This window comes from Notechis scutatus, chromosome 11 (genome assembly GCF_049901735.1).
Source record: "Notechis scutatus isolate UNSWTSFEM ecotype Mainland chromosome 11, rNotScu1.2, whole genome shotgun sequence".
In the NCBI taxonomy this organism is placed as follows: domain Eukaryota; kingdom Metazoa; phylum Chordata; class Lepidosauria; order Squamata; family Elapidae; genus Notechis; species Notechis scutatus.
In genome coordinates, this window is record NC_142019.1 from 14,366,761 (window position 1) to 14,385,148 (window position 18,388).

At 44.3% G+C, this 18,388-nt stretch overlaps 1 protein-coding gene across 2 annotated transcripts in view; it reads right to left on the reverse strand.

Annotated features, from left to right (window-relative positions):
* Positions 1 to 18,388, reverse strand: part of IGDCC3 (immunoglobulin superfamily DCC subclass member 3) — a 128,733-nt gene that overhangs the window by 7,951 nt on the left and 102,394 nt on the right. For both annotated transcript variants that reach the window (XM_087972846.1, XM_087972845.1), the window contains exons 8-11: positions 8,912 to 9,159; positions 5,444 to 5,608; positions 2,788 to 2,976; positions 270 to 374 (exon numbers count right to left, since the gene is read on the reverse strand). In XM_087972846.1, the coding sequence (XP_087828972.1) occupies positions 270 to 374; positions 2,788 to 2,976; positions 5,444 to 5,608; positions 8,912 to 9,159 (707 nt within the window). The remainder of the gene's footprint in view (positions 1 to 269; positions 375 to 2,787; positions 2,977 to 5,443; positions 5,609 to 8,911; positions 9,160 to 18,388) is intronic.

Consider the following 18,388-nt stretch of genomic DNA (forward strand, 5'->3'; position numbering starts at 1 on the left):
AGAGAATAAGTCAATTTTAAAGATCCTTTTTTCCTCCTTTTCTTTTTCTTTTAACTTTTAGTATTTCTTTTTCTTTTCCGTACTTTTAAGTGCCTGTAGATTTTTAAAATTCTGTATAAATTCTTTTTCAATAAAATTATATATCAAGCTATAAATAATCTTTTCAATCGTGTTTGGGTCCTTTCTTCCTTTTCCACTCACCTCTTCCCACCTTTCATTCATTAACCCAAACAATCTCAAGGCCCCTCAGGCTGAGTCGAGCCTCTTACCTGTTTTTTCAACAGTTTCTCGAAGGGACACAAAACGGACGGTGGAGTTCCCATCGCCATGTTGGTTGTAAGCAAGCAGTTTGACTTCATACACTACGGATGTATCTGAAAGAACATGGAGAGGGGGGAGATATGTTAGTTCAATCAACGACAAGGATGTGTTCATTGAGCAAGGCAAACCCACTGCTGCTTTCTCGCCATAATTTTGGCATCTATGTCAGAAGTGGGGACCTTTCAGTCTTGAATATCCCCTTTTGGAGATAACAGATAATCAGAGTTGGAAGGGGCATTGTAGGTCATCTAGTCCACACAAGCAGGAGACCCTACACCATTTCTGACAGATGGCAGTCCAGTCTCTTCTTGAAAGTTTCCAGTGATGAAGCTCCCACAACTTCCAAAGGCAACTTCTGTTCCATTGGTTGATTGCTCTCACTGTCAGAAAATTTCTCTTTATTTCCAGGTTGAATCTTTCCTCGTTCAGTTTCCGTCCATTATTCCTTGTCTGGCCTTCAGGTGCCTTGGAAAATAGCTTGATAGCCCTCCTCTCTGTGGCAGTTCCTCAAAAATTGGAAGACTGCTATCCCGTCTCACCTGGTCCTTCTCTCCACTAGACTAGCCATGCCCAGGTCCTGCAATTATTCATCGTATGTTTTAGCCACAGGATCTGGGGGATTCCCCTTCCCGACTTCCAAAAGTGCTTTTTCAAAAGGCAACTGGAATTCCTTGTTTTTCCTTGAAGACGTTTCTGCCTCTCATCCAAGAAGCTTCTTCAGTTCCGACTGAATGGTGGAGAACAGAAGGATTTACATTCCTTGCAGTCATCTGGTCACTAGCACTCTCTCTCTCTGAGAGTCGTTGAGGCCACTTGGAGGTTTATCTGTGTCCTCAGGGTCACCTGAATTGTGCAAGTGGGTGTGGAACCTTTTGGAATTGCTGAAGGAACTGTGTTGCACACAGGAGATACACAGTGTCGTATTCCCTCCCCCTCCTCGTTGAGAGAGAATAGTTCAATCTTAATATAGATGGACTTTTTGACCCCTCCTTCAAACCTGTGGTCCTTTCTGTCCACAATGTGGACTTTGATGTCTTCGGGGGGAAAAACAATAACGTTTTGAAAAAGCACCTTTGGCACAACGATGACCTGAATGACTGAGAATCTCCATAGACCATTCTCCTCCCCAAGATTATGCTGTCCAAATTTTACCACAAAATTCAAATCCCACAAAATGGGAAATAGCCCAGTCTACAACACAGTCCTCTTTCTCTCTTGTGTGACTTGTGGATGACTTATAGGGATTCTCCAAGTCTGGGACTGTCACTTGCAGATGTCTGGCTACCCACTTGTAGCTCTGCAGATATCAGCCCCAAAGGAAACCTCTGCCAATAGAAAATTTCAACCCCGAATAGATACATTCATACATTCTTCTCCTTTGCAAAAGGATTATATTTGGCTTGAGGCACCTGAACAAATCAACTAGTGGTGGGTTTCAAAGAGGTTTACCACCAGTTTGGTGGGCATGCTTTGTGCACGTGCACACACTTTGAACACACGTGAGTGCCAAATGCGCACTTTGCGCACGCACAGAGGCTTTCTGACTCACCTCCTGCAATCCTCGTAGCTTCAACAGCTGCTGTGTGGCAATCGGCTGTGCTGTGTCAAAGCAGATGCGCTTCCAAAGCAGGGAATTAAGGTCAGTATGGGAGCCCGGGCGGGCAGGTGGGCCCAACAGCAGCTCATCAGAGAGAACCGGTTCGATCTCGGCTGAGCTTCAGTGCTACAGGTATACCGAAACCGGGCCAAACCAGTAGAAAAGCACCACTGAAATCAACCCATAGTTGAGGCACAAATGACCATGATTGAATTATCCTACTTCAGACCCACAATGAAAAAACCCAGCTCTCTGGAGAAGACTATAATGCTGGGAAAAATGGAAGGAAAAAGAAGAGAAGAACCAGCTACAAGGTTGATGGGCTCAGTTACAAATGTCATGAAGGCAATAATGGAAGACTTGACGGACCAGCTTGGAGTCCCAAAGGTAATAAAGTCCAGTTGCCTCCTGAAAAAACACCTTTGGGACAGCCATGATCTGGATGTCTCCATAGACAATCAGCTTGGAGACAGATCACCACGGAGAAAATCTATCTGAAAGGCCCCTAAGAGATGACAATGCCTTGAGCCTTGGTGGCCCAGTGGTTAGAGTGCAGTACTGCAAACTACTTTTGTTGACTGCCGGCTGCCTGCAATTTGGCCGTTCAAATCTCACCAGGCTCAAGGTTGACTCAGCCTCCCATCCTTCCGAGGTTGGTAAAATGAGGACCCAGATTGTTGGGGGCAAGAGGCTGACTCTGTAAACCACTTAGAGAGGGCTGTAAAGCAGTGTGAAGTGGTATATAAGTCTATTGCTAGTGCTATTGATGGTACATAATCAATCATCAACCAATCTACCCAAGAGCATGATGCTTGAGGATAGCCTCCAGTCATCCCTCTTTGTCTACCACATTCTTCTTCTCTACTCACCAAGATGAGTAAGGTTGCAAGAGGTGACGTTGCTGGGCAGAAGCATGGGCCCCGTGAAGTGTGGAAGATGGACTTTGCGGTAGAAGAGTTTGAACCCTTCATGTTGGCCCAGTTTGATGGAAGGTTCCCATGTGACTTGAATGGCGGTGCTGTTGAGGACTTTAATGAAGAGGGAAGGCACTGCTGGTACTGAAACGAAGCAGAAAGCAGAGAAGGGTTGGGTGAGTTGGTTTTCACCAGACATGTGCCAATATGATATCTATATCTTCTATATATATATAAAAGTGAAATATCACTCATGCATCATCAAAAAATTTCCAGAACCGTAAAGCCTACAAACTTGAAATTTGGCACGTATGTTCCTCGTGGCTTCTAGTGGCTCACTAAGAAAGGATTTTTTAAATAACCATCAGAGCATTAGTATTTTGTTTATTATTATTAACATGCTCTGATGCTAAGGAATTCTACTCCCCCTCCTGACCTGAAAAGAAATCTGTTCCAAATGCAAAACACAAGCAGAGGAGAGGAGTCTCAGTTTCAGTTTCACAGCAGCAACCAGCTTTAGTCCAGAACAGTTGAGCTAAGCCACACCCAGGCTCCTTGCTGTCTCCTTTTTGCTCACACAACAAATACTGTTTCAGTTTCCATATTTCAGTTTCCAAACAGCCTTCAACTCTCTCACATGCTGACAGGATGCTAGCCCGATGAAAGAGGTGGATGCTGGTAGGCAGAGGCAGAACTTTTTTTCTTTATTTTCCTCCCTCCAAACTAAGCCCGATCACATAGTTTCGTAGCGAAGCACAGATATCAAGCTAGTTTCCCATAAAGCTATTCTTTGAGGAATTCACCTGCCTCGGAGTTTTGCTTGCAAATGGATTTATTACTTGGATCCCTGATGCCTCAAACATCAGCAACAGCCTCCAGATGCTACTTTGGATACACCCTTGATCTGAAGGAAGCCCAGAGGTGGAACCACAAATCATAAATCAAGCTAGGATGGGGGTGCTGAGCTAATGATTAACTGGGTTTGCTCATCCATTACAGAAACTAAGGCCTAACTCTATTTCACTAGTGGAAAGATGACTTAAAGAAAGAAAAAAAGGCCAGAGCTTGTGGAAGGGAGGAAAGGAAAGGTTGGCTTGGAGCATCAGAGCCCTCTGTAATTTATGAACCTGTTACCAGATCCATAACGGTAGGATTTAAGGAGTTGGGGGGAAAAAAGGTCTTTAAAAAACAACAACTGACAAAAGGAGAAACTTTATGGGGCTGTAAGCTACTGTCCTGAACTCCCAAGGCTTTGGGTCAATGGTTTGAAGGATTTTAAAAGTCTTGTCAAACCCTGCTGCGTTCTGTCTGAGGAACCAGAAACTTAGGCCAAAGGACAGAATTTGGTCATCTCAAATGCAGGTAGCCCCTCGACTTACAACTGCTTGCTTAGTGACCATTCAAAGTTACAACGGCACTGAAAAAAAGTGATTTATGACCATTTTCCACACACACAAATGACGCTACAGAGCACTGCACACCAGAACAACTAGACACAAGAACAGTTTTTTTTTCCTGAATGCCATCACTCTGCTAAACAAATAATTCCCACAACATTGTCCAACTATTTACAAAGTCTGCATTAAAGGTAAGAGGTAAAGGTTCCCCTCGCACACACGTGTTAGTCGTTTTCAGCTCTAGGGGGCGGTGCTCATCTCCATTACAAAGCCGAAGAGCCAGCGCTGTCCGAAGACGTCTCCATGGTCCTTGTGGCCGACATGACTAAATGCCAAGGGTGCATGGAACGCTGTTACCTTCCCACCAAAGGGGTCCCTATTTTTCTACTTGCATTTTTACATGCTTTCGAACTGCTAGGTTGCCGGAAGCTGGGACAAGGAACGGGAGCTCACTCCATTACGCGGCACCAGGGATTCGAACCACCAAACTGCCGACCTTTCTGATTGACAAGCTCAGCGTCTTAGCCACTGAGCCACCGTGTCCCATAAGTCTGCATTACTATCGCTATTAATGTTCTCATTGTTCCTATCACCCATCCCTTCCCACTTGTGACTGTATGACTGTAACTTGTTGCTCGTATCCTTACGATTTATATTGACTGTTTCCTAGTATAATTTGATTTGATTGCCTATTTGTACCTTATGACTATCATTAAGTGTTGAACTTTATGATTCTTGACGAATGTATCTTTTCTTTTTATGTACAGTGAGAGCATTTGCACCAAGACAAATTCCTTGTATGTCCAATCACACCTGGCCAATAAAGAATTCATTCATTCATTCATTCATTCATTCATTATGTCAATGATGGTTGCAGTATCCCCAGATAATGGGTTCGTTGTTGCAACCTTCTAGAAAGCAAAGCCAAAGCCAGCTTCACTTAACAATCATGTCACCAACTCAACAACTGCAGTGATTCACTTAATGACGGTTGCAAGAAAGGTTGTAAACGGGACCACAGTCACTTAACAATGGAAATCATGGGTTCAGCTGTGGTCATACGTCAAGGGCTACTAGAAGACTTTGATCAAACTCTTCCCCCACCCATCCAGCACTGAAATCGGGACGTTCACAAAGACGAGGTGGTTTTGATCTCCAGCACTGTGCAATATTCCCTCTGCAGAACCTTTGAACCTGAAGTGGATTCTTCTTACCTTCTCCCAGGGTGCTCACCAGCACGATGTCAGAGGCCTTACTGGCCCCGCGAGAGGTGTAGGCTTTTATGTAGAAACTGTAACTTGTGGAAGGCTCCAGGTCCGTCACAAGATGCTGGAAGGTGCTCTTACTGACGGCCTCTTGATATTCCATTTCCACGGGGTCTGAAATACAAGAGGAATGACACAAAGGAATGAATGAATAGGAAGGAAGGGATGGGAGGGAGAGAAGGGAGGGAGGGAGAGAGAGAGAAGAAGGAGGGAGGGAGGAAGGACAAGAGAGGAAGGGAAGGAAGGAAAGAAGGACAAGACAGGAAAGGAAGAGGAGGGAAGGGAGGGAGGGAGGAAAGGAAAGAAAAGAAGGAAGGACAAGAGAGGAAGGGAAGAGAAGGAAGGAAGGAAGGTAGGTGTCCAGGGAGCCACCAATTGGAAGAAAGGTGCTGCAGATCGTCAGATTGCACCCAGGAGCCTTATAGATCTGCCTCAGTGTCCTTACGTCCTCTGCCACCTGGAAAGGCATTTTGAGAACTCAGGCCAGAGCATTGCTTAGAATTAAGTGCCAGTTGTTAATTTCTGTTTATTGGAGATGGAATCTCTCTATTTGATCTCCAACCTGCCTGCCAGTTTCCTTCTTAAGGGAGGCTCAGTGTCAAAAAAAAACAAAAACAAAAAGCCACGACATGTTCTATTTTGCCTCTAGATGTCAGGCATGGCCAAAACTTCAATATATTTCCTTCTTGCTTTCTTTCTATTTCGCTCTCTCTCTCTCTCCCCTTTTCTCTTGTGTTGTGTTCTCCTTCTCTTGTCTCTCTTCCCTCCCTCCCCGCCCCCCTCACACACACACTCCTAATTCATTTAGATTCTCAAAGCAGCTTACATGGCAAAGAGAGTGCTAAATTTAAGACTGGGGAAAGAGAGTTCAAATTCCTAATCCTATTCCTGAGCAAAATGAGATGCCTTTGAGCCTATTTGCCTTCATTATCCTTCCTAAGGAAGGATAAAACCAGGGAGAAAGCATGCCCTTAAAGACAAAATAGAAGGAAACACTGCAAATAAACCGATTAGTTATCTAGCTACTTCTCTCCCCCCAAAGCCTGTAGTTTACCAAAGGGTTCCCCCCCGAATCATTAATTATAGTCCTTGATTTACAACAGTCTATTCAGTGACTGTTCAAAGTTACAACAGCATCGTTAAAAAGTGACCTATGACTGTTTTTCACACTTACGGATTGCAGCAGCCCTCTGGTCACGCCATCAAAATTCAGGCGCTTGGCATCTGACTCGTATTTACGACTGTTGCAGTGTCCCAAGATTATGTGATTCCCCCTTTTGGGACTTTCGGACAAGCCAAGTCAATGGGGAAAGCCAGATCCGTTTAACGACTGTGGTACTAACTTAAGAACTGCAGCGGGTCAGTGAACAACCGTGGCAAAAACAGGTCATAAAATGGGACAAAACGCCCTTAAGATCTGTCTTGCTCAACCACAGAAATGTTGCACTCAAATGTGGTTGTAAGTCAAGGACTCCAGATAAAACTAACACGAGGCTAATGCTGCACGCAGCCAAGCCAATTACGTTTTATCTGGAAGAAAGAACTGGTATGAAAGGCGAAGGACCCACTGAACTCTTTGACTCACTAAAGAGGGGCTAAAAATGGCGAACGAAGACACAAACTGTTGCACAAACGTGACACCACTTTCATATGGGCATCACGACACTGCACACCCATTAAAAAAAGGGGCGAGGACTGTGGGGTTGATGGCAGGATCCTGCTTTCATCATGTGGACCAAAGTGATGAATCTTGCGAATGTCTCTGCCTCTAGACTGTAAAAAGAGGAGTCAGGAACATAAAATAACAGAGTTGGAAGGGACCTTGGAGGTCTTCTAGTCCAACCCGCTGCTCGAGCAGTAAGACTGGGCATTCGGAAACAAGGAGTAAGGGTGATATTTGAAAACAAGGGATTCTTGCACAATGTAGATCTGAATTAGAGTTCTCAGGATGGCTTTCCATCCATCCATCCATCCATCCATCCATCCATCCATCCATCTTATCCTCCTGTTTCACCCAATAGAAGGAGATCAACCAACACATTGTCTGCCATTACAATTTCTTAAAAAAAACATATTTCTAGTTCTTTCTCCCTTATTTTCAGGATACCAAGAACTGCTCTTTGCCTGAAAGTTCTCCAGGTAGCATTTTTTGTCTGCTAATTTTCTTGCTGAAGGTGATAGGCAAGTCTCTCTGCATCTTTTCTATTTTTCTGCACCTCTCCTGGCTGCCCTCGCTTCCTGGTTTTCAAAAGTTTCCTAGAAGGCATTTTACCCAACATCTTGGCCTTAATTAATCACACTTGGCCAATAAAGAATTGAATTGAATTGAATGCTGTATTCTAATCTGTATACTATTCTATTCTATATTCTATTCTATTCTCTATTCTTTTTTCTTCTCTTCTATATTCTCTTCTCTTCTATATTCTATTCCCATGATGGCAAACCTATGGCACAGAGCCATTTGTGCTGGCACGCAAGCCGCAGGCAAACTTACCTCACGGCGCATGCGTGCGCCTCACAGCTGATTTTCGGCCTGTTTGAGGCCTTTTTCGGCCTCCCAGAGGCTCGAGGAATGCAGCCCGAAAAATAGGGCTGTTTCGTCACTTCCTGTATTTCCAGAAATACTGAAAGTGATGAAAAGGGCCTATTTTTCGGGCTGCAGAGGCTTTCTTCAAGCCTCTGGGAGGCCGAAAAAGGCCTCAAACGGGCCGAAAATCAGCTGGGAAGCGCAGTGCATGTAAGGGGGCAGAGGGGGGAAGTGCGCATGCATGTGCAGGGGGCGTGCATTGCCTTCTGTGTGCTGACATGCAAGCGCGCGCACGCAAGTGCACACACAAGTTTTGGCACAGGAGCCCCAAAAGGTTAGCCACCACTCTTCTCTTCTCTTCTCTTCTCTTCTCTTCTCTTCTCTTCTCTTCTCTTCTCTTCTCTTCTCTTCTCTTCTCTTCTCTTCTCTTCCCTTCCCTTCTCTTCTCTTCCCTTCCCTTCCCTTCCCTTCTCTTCTCTCTGTATTCTCTTATCTACTCTTCTCTTCTCTTCTCTTCCCTTCTCTTCTCTCTGTATTCTCTTATCTACTCTTCTCTTCTCTGCTCTGCTGTACTCTATTCTGTGATCTATTTTGTGTTCTATGCTGTTCTGTTTTATGCTGTTCTGTATTCTATCCCATGGAAATGCAGGGGCATGCTAACTGCTAGATGGTGCAATGCAAAATAGGACAGCTTGCATCTCCCTTAAGCCCCTCATCATTCCATCAATGACCCTCCACCCCCGAGCAGGTCTCCCATAACCTCTTCCCCTTGGAAAAACAATATAACTGCCAACCTTCTGCTTGAGAACCGACAGTCGGAAGCGCAGGAAAAGGGACTCTCTGTCTAGCGTGAATATTAGCCGCCTTGGGCCCTTCTCAGACACTCCTACCTGTTGCTTTTCTGATGTGCAGGACGTAGCCGATGATCTCCTTGGTGTTTTGCAGCGGCTCGCTCCACAGCAGTTGGACGGTGGTAGCCGAGACGGAAGCTGCTTTGACTTCTTGTGGAGGACCCGGAAGCCGGTCAGCCCACAGCACCGTCAAGCGGGCACCGGCTTGGGTTGAGCCTGCGCTGTTCTCAGCGATGCACTGGTAGATGGCCTCATCCGTCTGGCCAATGTTGGAGATGGTGAGCGTGCTGGATGGGAAACAATCAAGCCAGGCATGATTAGCATTTTTCTAGCAATCCCCCTAAGGACTCAGCCTTCCTCTGACCCCAATTCACACAGCCCCACGCAGACCAGGTTAATCCTTCAGTGTTTGAAAAGGGTGCGACGGAAGTCTAGATTGCCTCGGTGAGACCTCCCTTCATGCTTTGTCTTGTATAGGGTGGGATAAAGCCCAAATGGCTTTATCTTGCTGAGTGTGAAAACTCGGACCCCCCAAAGCAAGTGGATTATGTTGAAGGAAAGAGAGGAAATGAGCAGGAGTAGAAGAAGGAGATCGCCTTTGCAAACAACACCCAGAGAAAAAAAAAGGCTTTCTCCATTTCTGGTGGATAGAAACTTCCTAATAAAGGAGGATATTTGTAGCTTGGGATTGAAATGAAAAGTACTTGGTGCTCTCTAAACTTGGTTGTTTTCTTGCAGATATTTCACGACTGGTAACATCAAGGCTAGTAACTAGCACTGTGCTAGCAATGATGAAGTTACCTAGTTTGGGTGATGAAACGTCTGCAAGAAAACAACCAAACTCAGAGAGCACCAAGGACCCCTCAGAAAATTACCAATCAAGCTTTGCTGAAACTGACACTCATGATAATTGATAGTTAGTGTTGAGGTAATTCCCCGTTAGGAGAATGAGCGCATACAGGGGGACGTAGTGAGAGTAGTGAGGAATAATACACACACAGCACACAGTTACACTGTACGGTAAATGTAGGTTTTTACTTCCAATAAACGTTTTAAGCACAGCCCAAGATAAGCAGTCCAAGTCATTCACAGGTAAAGCAGTCAGTTTTCAGTTCAGGGATAATCCAAATATCGAAGTCCAGTATCGAAAAACAGTTCAGTAACAGACTTACATCAACGATCAATAACAGTCATTAGGAGGAACGGCAACTCTCTCCAACAGAAGGAAACGGAGACTCACTCACTTCACTGAGACTCTCTTCTGAGACTAAACAACCCAGGTTTCTGGCTCCATCTTATGGCCATTTGAGAAACCACACCCAATTACAGTTTTAGCATTCTCTTAAAGACATAGTATTAAAATGTCTATCCTAGTTTATATATTTCCAACCCAAATAACTGTTAGGTGACTTACATTCCTAACAGTTATAATGAGGTGAAGTTATATTTAGCCAGCATCCATCCATCCATCTCTTCCTATCCATTTATCATCTCATACATCTCTCCATCCATTATTTTTCACTATCATCTATCTATCTATCTATCTATCTATCTATCTATCTATCTATCTATCTATCTATCCTACCTACCTTCATCTATCGATCTTTAAAACTTTTAAACAAAAAGATAAAAACTAATGCAAGCCAATATAAAGGAAGAATAAATAAAAAGAAAGCAAGCAAAGAGTTGAAGAAAAGAAAACAAGTTGAAGAAAAAAGGAAGAAAAAAAATGATATAAAGCAATGCCTTCCAATATTCTTTATAGTAATCATCGGTATCCCAGATAACATTCTCTCTCCCTCCCTCTCTCTCTTTCTCTCTCCCTCCCCTCTCCCTCCCTCCCTCCCTCCCTCTTTCCCTCTCCCTCCCTCCCTCCCTCTCCCTTTCCCTCTCCCTCCCTCCCTCCCTCTCCCTTTCCCTCCCTCCCTCCCTCTCTCTTTCCCTCTCCCTCCCTCCCTCCCTCCCTCTCTCTTTCCTCTCTCTCCCTCCCCTCTCCCTCTCCCTCCCTCTCTCTTTCCCTCTCCCTCCCTCCCTCTCTCTTTTCCTCTCTCTCCCTCCTCTCCCTCTCCCTCCCTCCCTCCCTCTCTCTTTCCCTCTCCCTCCCTCCCTCCCTCCCTCCCTCTCTCTTTCCCTCTCTCTCCCTCCCCTCTCCTCCCCCCTCTCAGGAAAAGCGGAGCAAAGAAAATCTCTCTGTTAGGACAAATTTTAAGTTGAGCACAAAAATGTTGAGATGATGCAGTTGAAGCTCTGCTTCAAACTTTTTGTGTGTGTTGTACACAAAAAATGGGTAGACTATTGTGGCCCTCCTGATTTTTTTGGCTAGATTCTGGAGACCCCTCTGAAACTCTGCGGGTTCATTTATTACATTTCTATAGCCCTCCAACTCAAGTGACTCCTAGGTTCAGTATATCATGAACTGATCTGAGTGACAAGGAGCAAACATTTTGCTGGAGATTGCCAGCCATTGTATGATCCATTATCCCAGCCCTGTTTCTCCCCAGACTGCATGAGTTGGGCAATTGAGAAGTTAGAATTAAAATGGGCTGAGCTCACTCCAGCTCCTTCGCAGCTGTTCAGCGAAAAATGCATAATGTAATTTGCAAGTCTTACACCCTGTCGTAGCATAATTGTTGCTGAGTGCTGGGAGGTGGCAGGGAGCAGCATTAATCTGAATATATAAAGAAATAAAATAAACCAGGCTGTTCAGAATGATTCCAAAGTGGTATTCCACTATAGCACCTCTTTAAAACAGCCATATATCTTTTTTTTCCAAGGTCCTGAAAAATGAGAACCCAAACAAAGACATAGCTGCTTTAATAGTCAATTTATTAAAGTAGTTGTCCATTTTTATGGTAATATAAAGTTAAATGCTTAATAATGGCTGTATACAATCTCTTTGTTAAAGGATGGCGGAGAGCTCTTCAGGTTTGGCTAGAATGAAAAAAATCAGGTGGGGGAAGAACTTTTTATTCATTTATTGTAAAAATTTATTGGCTGCCCTTCTTGCCACTGGGTAACTCTGAGTGGCTTACAATCTGAAGACTGCATGAACTATACCAAACCTAAAAGACATAAATAAAATACTACAAAGAACCCAAGAAAATATGTAAGAGCCTGGTGGTGCAGTATTAAAGTGTAGTATTGCAGGAAAACTCTGCCCATAGTCTGGAGTTCAGTTCTGACCAGCTCAAGGTTGACTCATCCTTCTATCCTTCCGAGATTGGTAAAATGAGGACCCAGAATGTTAGGGGCAACATGCAAATAATTCTTCTACATCATAAACTTCCCAGAGTGTGTCTGTAAAGCCTAAATGCTATTGCTGTTACTATTTCAGACAAGACCACATCTAACTCTCATGAAGATAACGAGAGAGAGAGAGAGAGAGAGAGAGAGAGAGAGAGTTTATTATTATTAACATGCTCTGATGCTAAGGAGTGATATTCCTCCTCCCCACCTGAAAAGAAATCTGCTCCAAATGCAAAACACAAGCAGAGGAGAGGAGTTTCACAGCACCAAGCAGCTTTAGTACAGAATAGTTGAACTAAGCCACACCCAGGCTCCTTGTTGTCTCCTTCTTGCTCACACAGTAAATACTGTTTCAGTTTCCAAACAGCCCTCAACTCTAGCCAGATGACTACTGATGGTAGACAGAAGCAAAATTCCCCCCCTTTATTTTTCTCCCCCAAAACTAAGCCTGACCACATAGTTTCATAGGAAAGCACAGGTATCGAGCTAGTAGTTCTATAAAAACATAGTTTAGCCTGCATGGTTTTGGATTCTTAGTCTGGTTTACATTGAAGGACTAGCGGCCAGTTTGGCTGGACTCACCTAACAAACAAGACTTGGCTAAATGGTGCTGAACAGTTTGTATTTCGGTTTGTGGTGTGAACCATGCTATAATTTTAAACTGTTATCTGGTTTATTTGTTGGGCAGAGCATGCTAAGTGAGTAAAGCACCACTATTTGTTTCTCACAGGTTTAGGATTAAGCAAGTTATCTGAACCCTCCCAGCAATTGTGGTACAGAAGCAGTCAAGTTAATATTTATTGTTTGATGATACGGTTGAAAGGCTAATCAATAAAGTAAATATAATGTGGAATTCCCATTGCTCGTTTAAGGAGAATATAAATAACTGAGCAATACAGGCTATAAACAAACTACCAGATCAGCACAAATTCTTCCTAGGCTCCTAGTTCCACATAATCACGTTTGCCTTGTTCAACACCATCCTGTCCTGCTCTGCAAATGTCCAGCACCGCAGAGGGCATCGGATGCATCCAGATTAAATTTGGCTGCTGAGGTGGATGATTTTAGCAAAGTGGCCGAAAGCATCTCTGGGATGTCCCAGATCTGGTGCATCCGATTAAACTCCCGCTTTTCCAAAAATCAGAAGGTGGATGATGTTAGGGACGGGGAAAATTTCTTAATCCAGGTGAGTGCAACACCAGGGATCTCCTAAAACAGGGGATGCAAAGGTGGCTTACGCTATTTTTCACAAGTTGTTCTTTTGCTTCTGCGTGATCTTCGAGAAGACTGCTGCTACAACATATGAAGAACTGTGGCAGGAATTGAGTATGTCTAGTTTAATGAAAAGAAGGACTAGGGGTGATATGATATCAGTGTTCCAATATCTGAGGGGCTGCCACAAAAAAGAAGGGGCCAACCTATCCTCTAAAACCCCAGAAGGCAGGACAAGAAGCAATGGATGGAAATTAATCAAGGAGAGAAGCAGCCTAGAACTAAGAAAAAAATTCCTGACAGTGAGAACAAATAACCAGTGGAAGAACTTGCTTCAGAAGTTGTGAATGCTCCATCACTGCAGATTTTCAAGAAGAAATTGGACAGACATTTGTCTGATATGGTATAAGGTCTCCTGCTTGAGCAGGGGGTTGGACTAGAAGACCTCTAAGGTCTCTTGCAAGCCTGTTGTTCTGTTAAAATGATAGTAGCAACTTTGGAAGAACACACACTGGAGGGGCAAGACCCAAGTCATTGTTGCATCAGGTTTTCACAGGACTGTGATGATCCAGGGCATGGCACAAAGACAACCCAGCCAGATAATAAGTAGGGGTCCCATTATTAGCTCCAACTTTGCCTCCAGTGTTCCGGTTACCTTCCGGTTTGGAGAAAAACTCTCCCAGGAACCTGCAACAGCCTTTGGCTGCAGATATTCTAGTTCAAAACTTGTAAACAGAAAACTTTACACTATAAATCCAACAAAGCAAGATAAGGCAATAAATCCGGCAGGGCATGATAAGGAGTTCCAGAAGTGAAATAACACGGCAGTAAATCAAACCAGTTGAGAGGATTCCAGGAACGCAGATAACAGCAGCCAACATTTAGATAAACTCAACGTTTGTTCCCGGAAAACGCAGCTTGCAACTGCCTCTCCTTTAAACTCCCTTCCCAGGCATGCCTTGTGATGGGAATCGGAGCCCTTTCCTCCCTCGTAAGCCATGCAACCCATGTTGTTCTCTTCTCCGTTCTTCCCTGTGTGCCCTAGGAAAAAGGGGGTGGGTGGGCCTGGGTCTTCCTCTGAACCCCCTCTCTCTTGTTCTACCTCTTCCCTGCTCTTCCCAGCCTGACCTTGCCTTTCCCCAGTTTCCTCCAGAGCACTCCCTGTCAGCTGTTCGTCTTCCTCCTCAGATTCAGACTCTGACTGGGGCATGACAAGAACTAAAGCATGTCAAGAAGCCAAGGAGACAGCCATTTTGACCTGCTACTGCTGAGGGCTTTTGAGAGTTGGAAGTCAAGCATATCGGGAAGGCCATAGGCTTAGGGAAGGCGGTTAAGCCACTGACCTGGAAGTAGATGCCACATAACAGGATGGGTCTTTGTGCTCAATGCTGACCGTCCTGCCTGATTCGCTAATCCTGAGAAGAAATCGTGACTCTGGAGGTTGAGCATCCCAAAGCTCCACTCTCATCCCTGACTTTATACAAACTTTTGCAAAATGGGGAAGATTCTCCCAGCATGCCAGAGGGAGGCTAAGCCAGGATCTTCACTGAAATGAAGCACAGGGTTGAGGCTTGCAAAAGCCATAGGCTTCTTCCCTAAGCATGCAACACAATTTACAAATAGAAATAGGGTTAGGGTTAGAAGATTTTAAGAAGAGATTGGATAACCGTTTGTCTGACATGGTATAGGGTTTCCTGCTTAAGCAGGGGGTTGGACTAGAAGACCTCCAAGGTCCCTTCCAACTCTGTTATTCTAGTGTTCATGTTTTCAAAAAACTTGTTCCCAACCTCTTTCCATGAGATGCAAAAGAGAGAATTGTCAAGTACACGTATCCTGTCTATAGTGAACGCTAATTGTTTTGGTGTAGGGTAAATGCCATAAAATCAGATGTGCTTTTCATCATGGCCTCTCCCTTGTCTTTTTCAAAGAGCAAAGGTAGCCTTTAGCATAGAAACACACACACAGACAGACAGACACGCATGCACACTGAAAAAAAAAGGGGGGGGGAAGAGACAACGGTGTGCCCTCCCCCTTTGCAACAGCAAACATTAATTCCCTCTCGTGGGTCACAGCAAAACACCCGAGGGAAGGCAGAGAATTGCAGTCCTCATGTCAAGCTTTTTGCAATCAGCCAGGATTAATTTATGTGCAGGCTCCATCTGGCACATGTGTGAAACAGTTTCTATGTAAAGAGGCTGAGGGAGGGTGGGGTGGGGTGAAGGGAGGGAGGGAGGGCCAGGGGTGATAAAATATGACAAAGCCATGAAGCCTACGCATGTGGCTGTGAAAGGAAGGGGGGGGGGTTGTCAGCTGTCACCTGCCCCCCCGCCCTCCGCCGTCCCCCAACCAAGAACATCCGCACGCAAACCTGGCAAGAGAAAAGGGAAATGTCACACCTTTGCACACTGTGCGTCCCAGTGGAAACCCCAAAGGTTTGGAAAACGTTGCAAGCAGCTTTGGAGAAGTCCGGGAAATCGCACCCTGTAACGAATGGGCTTGTGAATGGCTTCCCACGGGGAGGGGAGTGAGCAACCGAAAATGGTACAGTAGATAAGGAGGAAGACATCAGCTTGTTCCAAAAAGCACATCTGGCATTCCGGGGGTCTTTCGGTGCTCCCTGAGCTTGGTAGTTTCCTTGCAGACATTTCATTACCAAGCTAGATAATATCATCAGTGTTAGTAGGGAGCGGGATTTACCGCTACCCAAATCCTACTAGCACTGATGATGTCGCATGGCTTGGGAATGAGACATCTGCAAGAAAACCACCGAGCATCAAGGACCCCTCGTTTAGACTCTGGATTAAAAATATTCTCCTCTGTTGGTACATCTTGCATTCTTATGGTCCACACTTCAGGGTGAGGGAACCTGGTGAAGAAAACCTCCACGAATAATGCTCTTAAATGTTCCTCTCTTAGACCAGTGATTCTCAACCTCGGCAGCTTTCAGATGGTGGACTTCAAATCCCAGAATTCCCCAGCCAGCATTCTGGAAATTGGGAGTCCACCCATCTGGAAGCTACTAAGGTTGAAAAACACGGTCTTAGAATGACCATCCACTCATCTCAAGCAACATTGTACTGGCCTAATCAAGGTTCAGTGCTGTGTAAGCTAAAGAGCCAGCTTAATTGGCTTTGCCATTTTAAACTCCATTTTAAACTAAGATTAAATTAAATTCTTCCAGTAAGCCAAGTTAAAGGGGTAACCGGATCAAGAGGAGATCCTAGAGACGCCGCATAAAAATGGGACTTCTCTAGCAAGGTTGTCTCTATTATCGTTCTGGGGTTCACCCACCATTATGGCTCACACATTGGAAGGCTGAAAGTGGGACAGAAGGGAGGTGGGGTTACATCATTAGTGGGGTGCAAATAGGGCCAGCAAGTTCCATCCACATGAAGACTCTCTTCATGCAACTTGATAAGTTTGGTTACCACTGGCCTTAGTTTGTTTTACTGGGCAGTCAAAACTATTTGCAAAAATCTGGCATATGTACTAGATTTCAATGTATTACTCAACCTACACTCCCTCCAAGAAGTTAATTCAGTAACCAGGTTCGGTGTGCTATGTATCATAGGAAACAATGGAGAATAATACTGGTAAAATTACTAGGAGTAACTTAGAACACAGGGAGAGCTATGGAGAGGAAGAGGTGATTAAGAAGTATAACTTAATAGTAATGAGATGTTATAATTAATTATTACAGAATGACTTTTAATCAGGGGTGGGATTCTACCGGTTCTGTTCACCTCTGTAGAACCGGTAGTTCTGAAGGGCAGCATACATAGAACCGGTTCTATGTCTGCTGCTGTTTTGGCCCACCTGCCCGCCTGGGCTCTTAGCTGACCTTTATTTCCTGCTTTTTCAACCACAGCTGTTTTGCGCGACATAGCTGCGGTTGAAAAAGTAGGGAAAAAGGGCTTTTACAACCGCTGCACACTTGCACAGAGCACTGCTCAGCTGTCGGGGCAGCTCAGCAGGTCGTAAATTGCACTCGCGCAACAGAACTGGTAGTTATACCGGTCAGATCCCATCCCTGCTTTTAATATATATTAAAATTGGTAAGAATTGAGATTTGCTCTAAAGGATAATGTGGACTTGAAACTTAAATTTAATGATGGTGTAACAATAATATAATGAGAAATGGAAAGTTGATTGATATAATAAGAATATAAATTTAAATTCAAAAGGAAAAGATCATATATATTGTGCACAAGAATTATGTACCAACCGACACACTGTACAATTGAAAGATGGTTTTATTTTGTTGTTTTATGTTTGTATTTGTCTGTGTTTGTTGTTAAAAATAAAAAAAAACTTTTTATTAAAAAAAAAAGAACACAGGGAGAGCTGTGAGTTCCACTTATTTCTCATACAAATTCTGCTCCGGATCAATTTTGGAGCCGATACTTACAGATTTAGGACCACAACTGAGCCCAATATTGCTGTTTGTAAGTGAGACAGTTGAGAAGTCAATTTTGCCCCATTTTACAACCTTTCTTGCTACAGCGGTTCAGTGAATCACTGCAATTGTAAAGTTAGTAATCTGGTCGTTAAGCGAATCTGGCTTCCACATTGACTTTACTTGCCAGAAGGTCACAAAAGGGGATCATGTGACCCCCCACCCCAGGACATTGCAACCATGCCAGTTGTCAAGCCGCTGAATTTTGATCACGTATCCAAGGGGGTCTATGACAATTCGCCATGGCCAATTTCTTGTGGCCAATTCACTATGGAGACACAACTCACGACCACCAACTCACTGCAGGACAAGAATTACACCAATATCAAAGAATTAATGGAATAGAATCTTTAAAGAAAAGATGCAAAAGGAGGGATAGAATGAAATATGAATTGCAAAAATGAAAAAAAATTCCTCTTCTTCTTCTTCTTCTTCTTCTTCTTCTTCTTCTCCTTCCTTCTTCTTCTTCTTCTTCCTCTTCTTCCTCCTCCTCCTCCTTTCCTCCTCCTCCTCCTCCTCCTCCTCCTCCTCCTCCTCCTCCTCCTCCTTCTCCTTCTTCTTCTCCTTCTTCTTCTCCTCTTCCTCTTCTTCTTCTTCTTCTT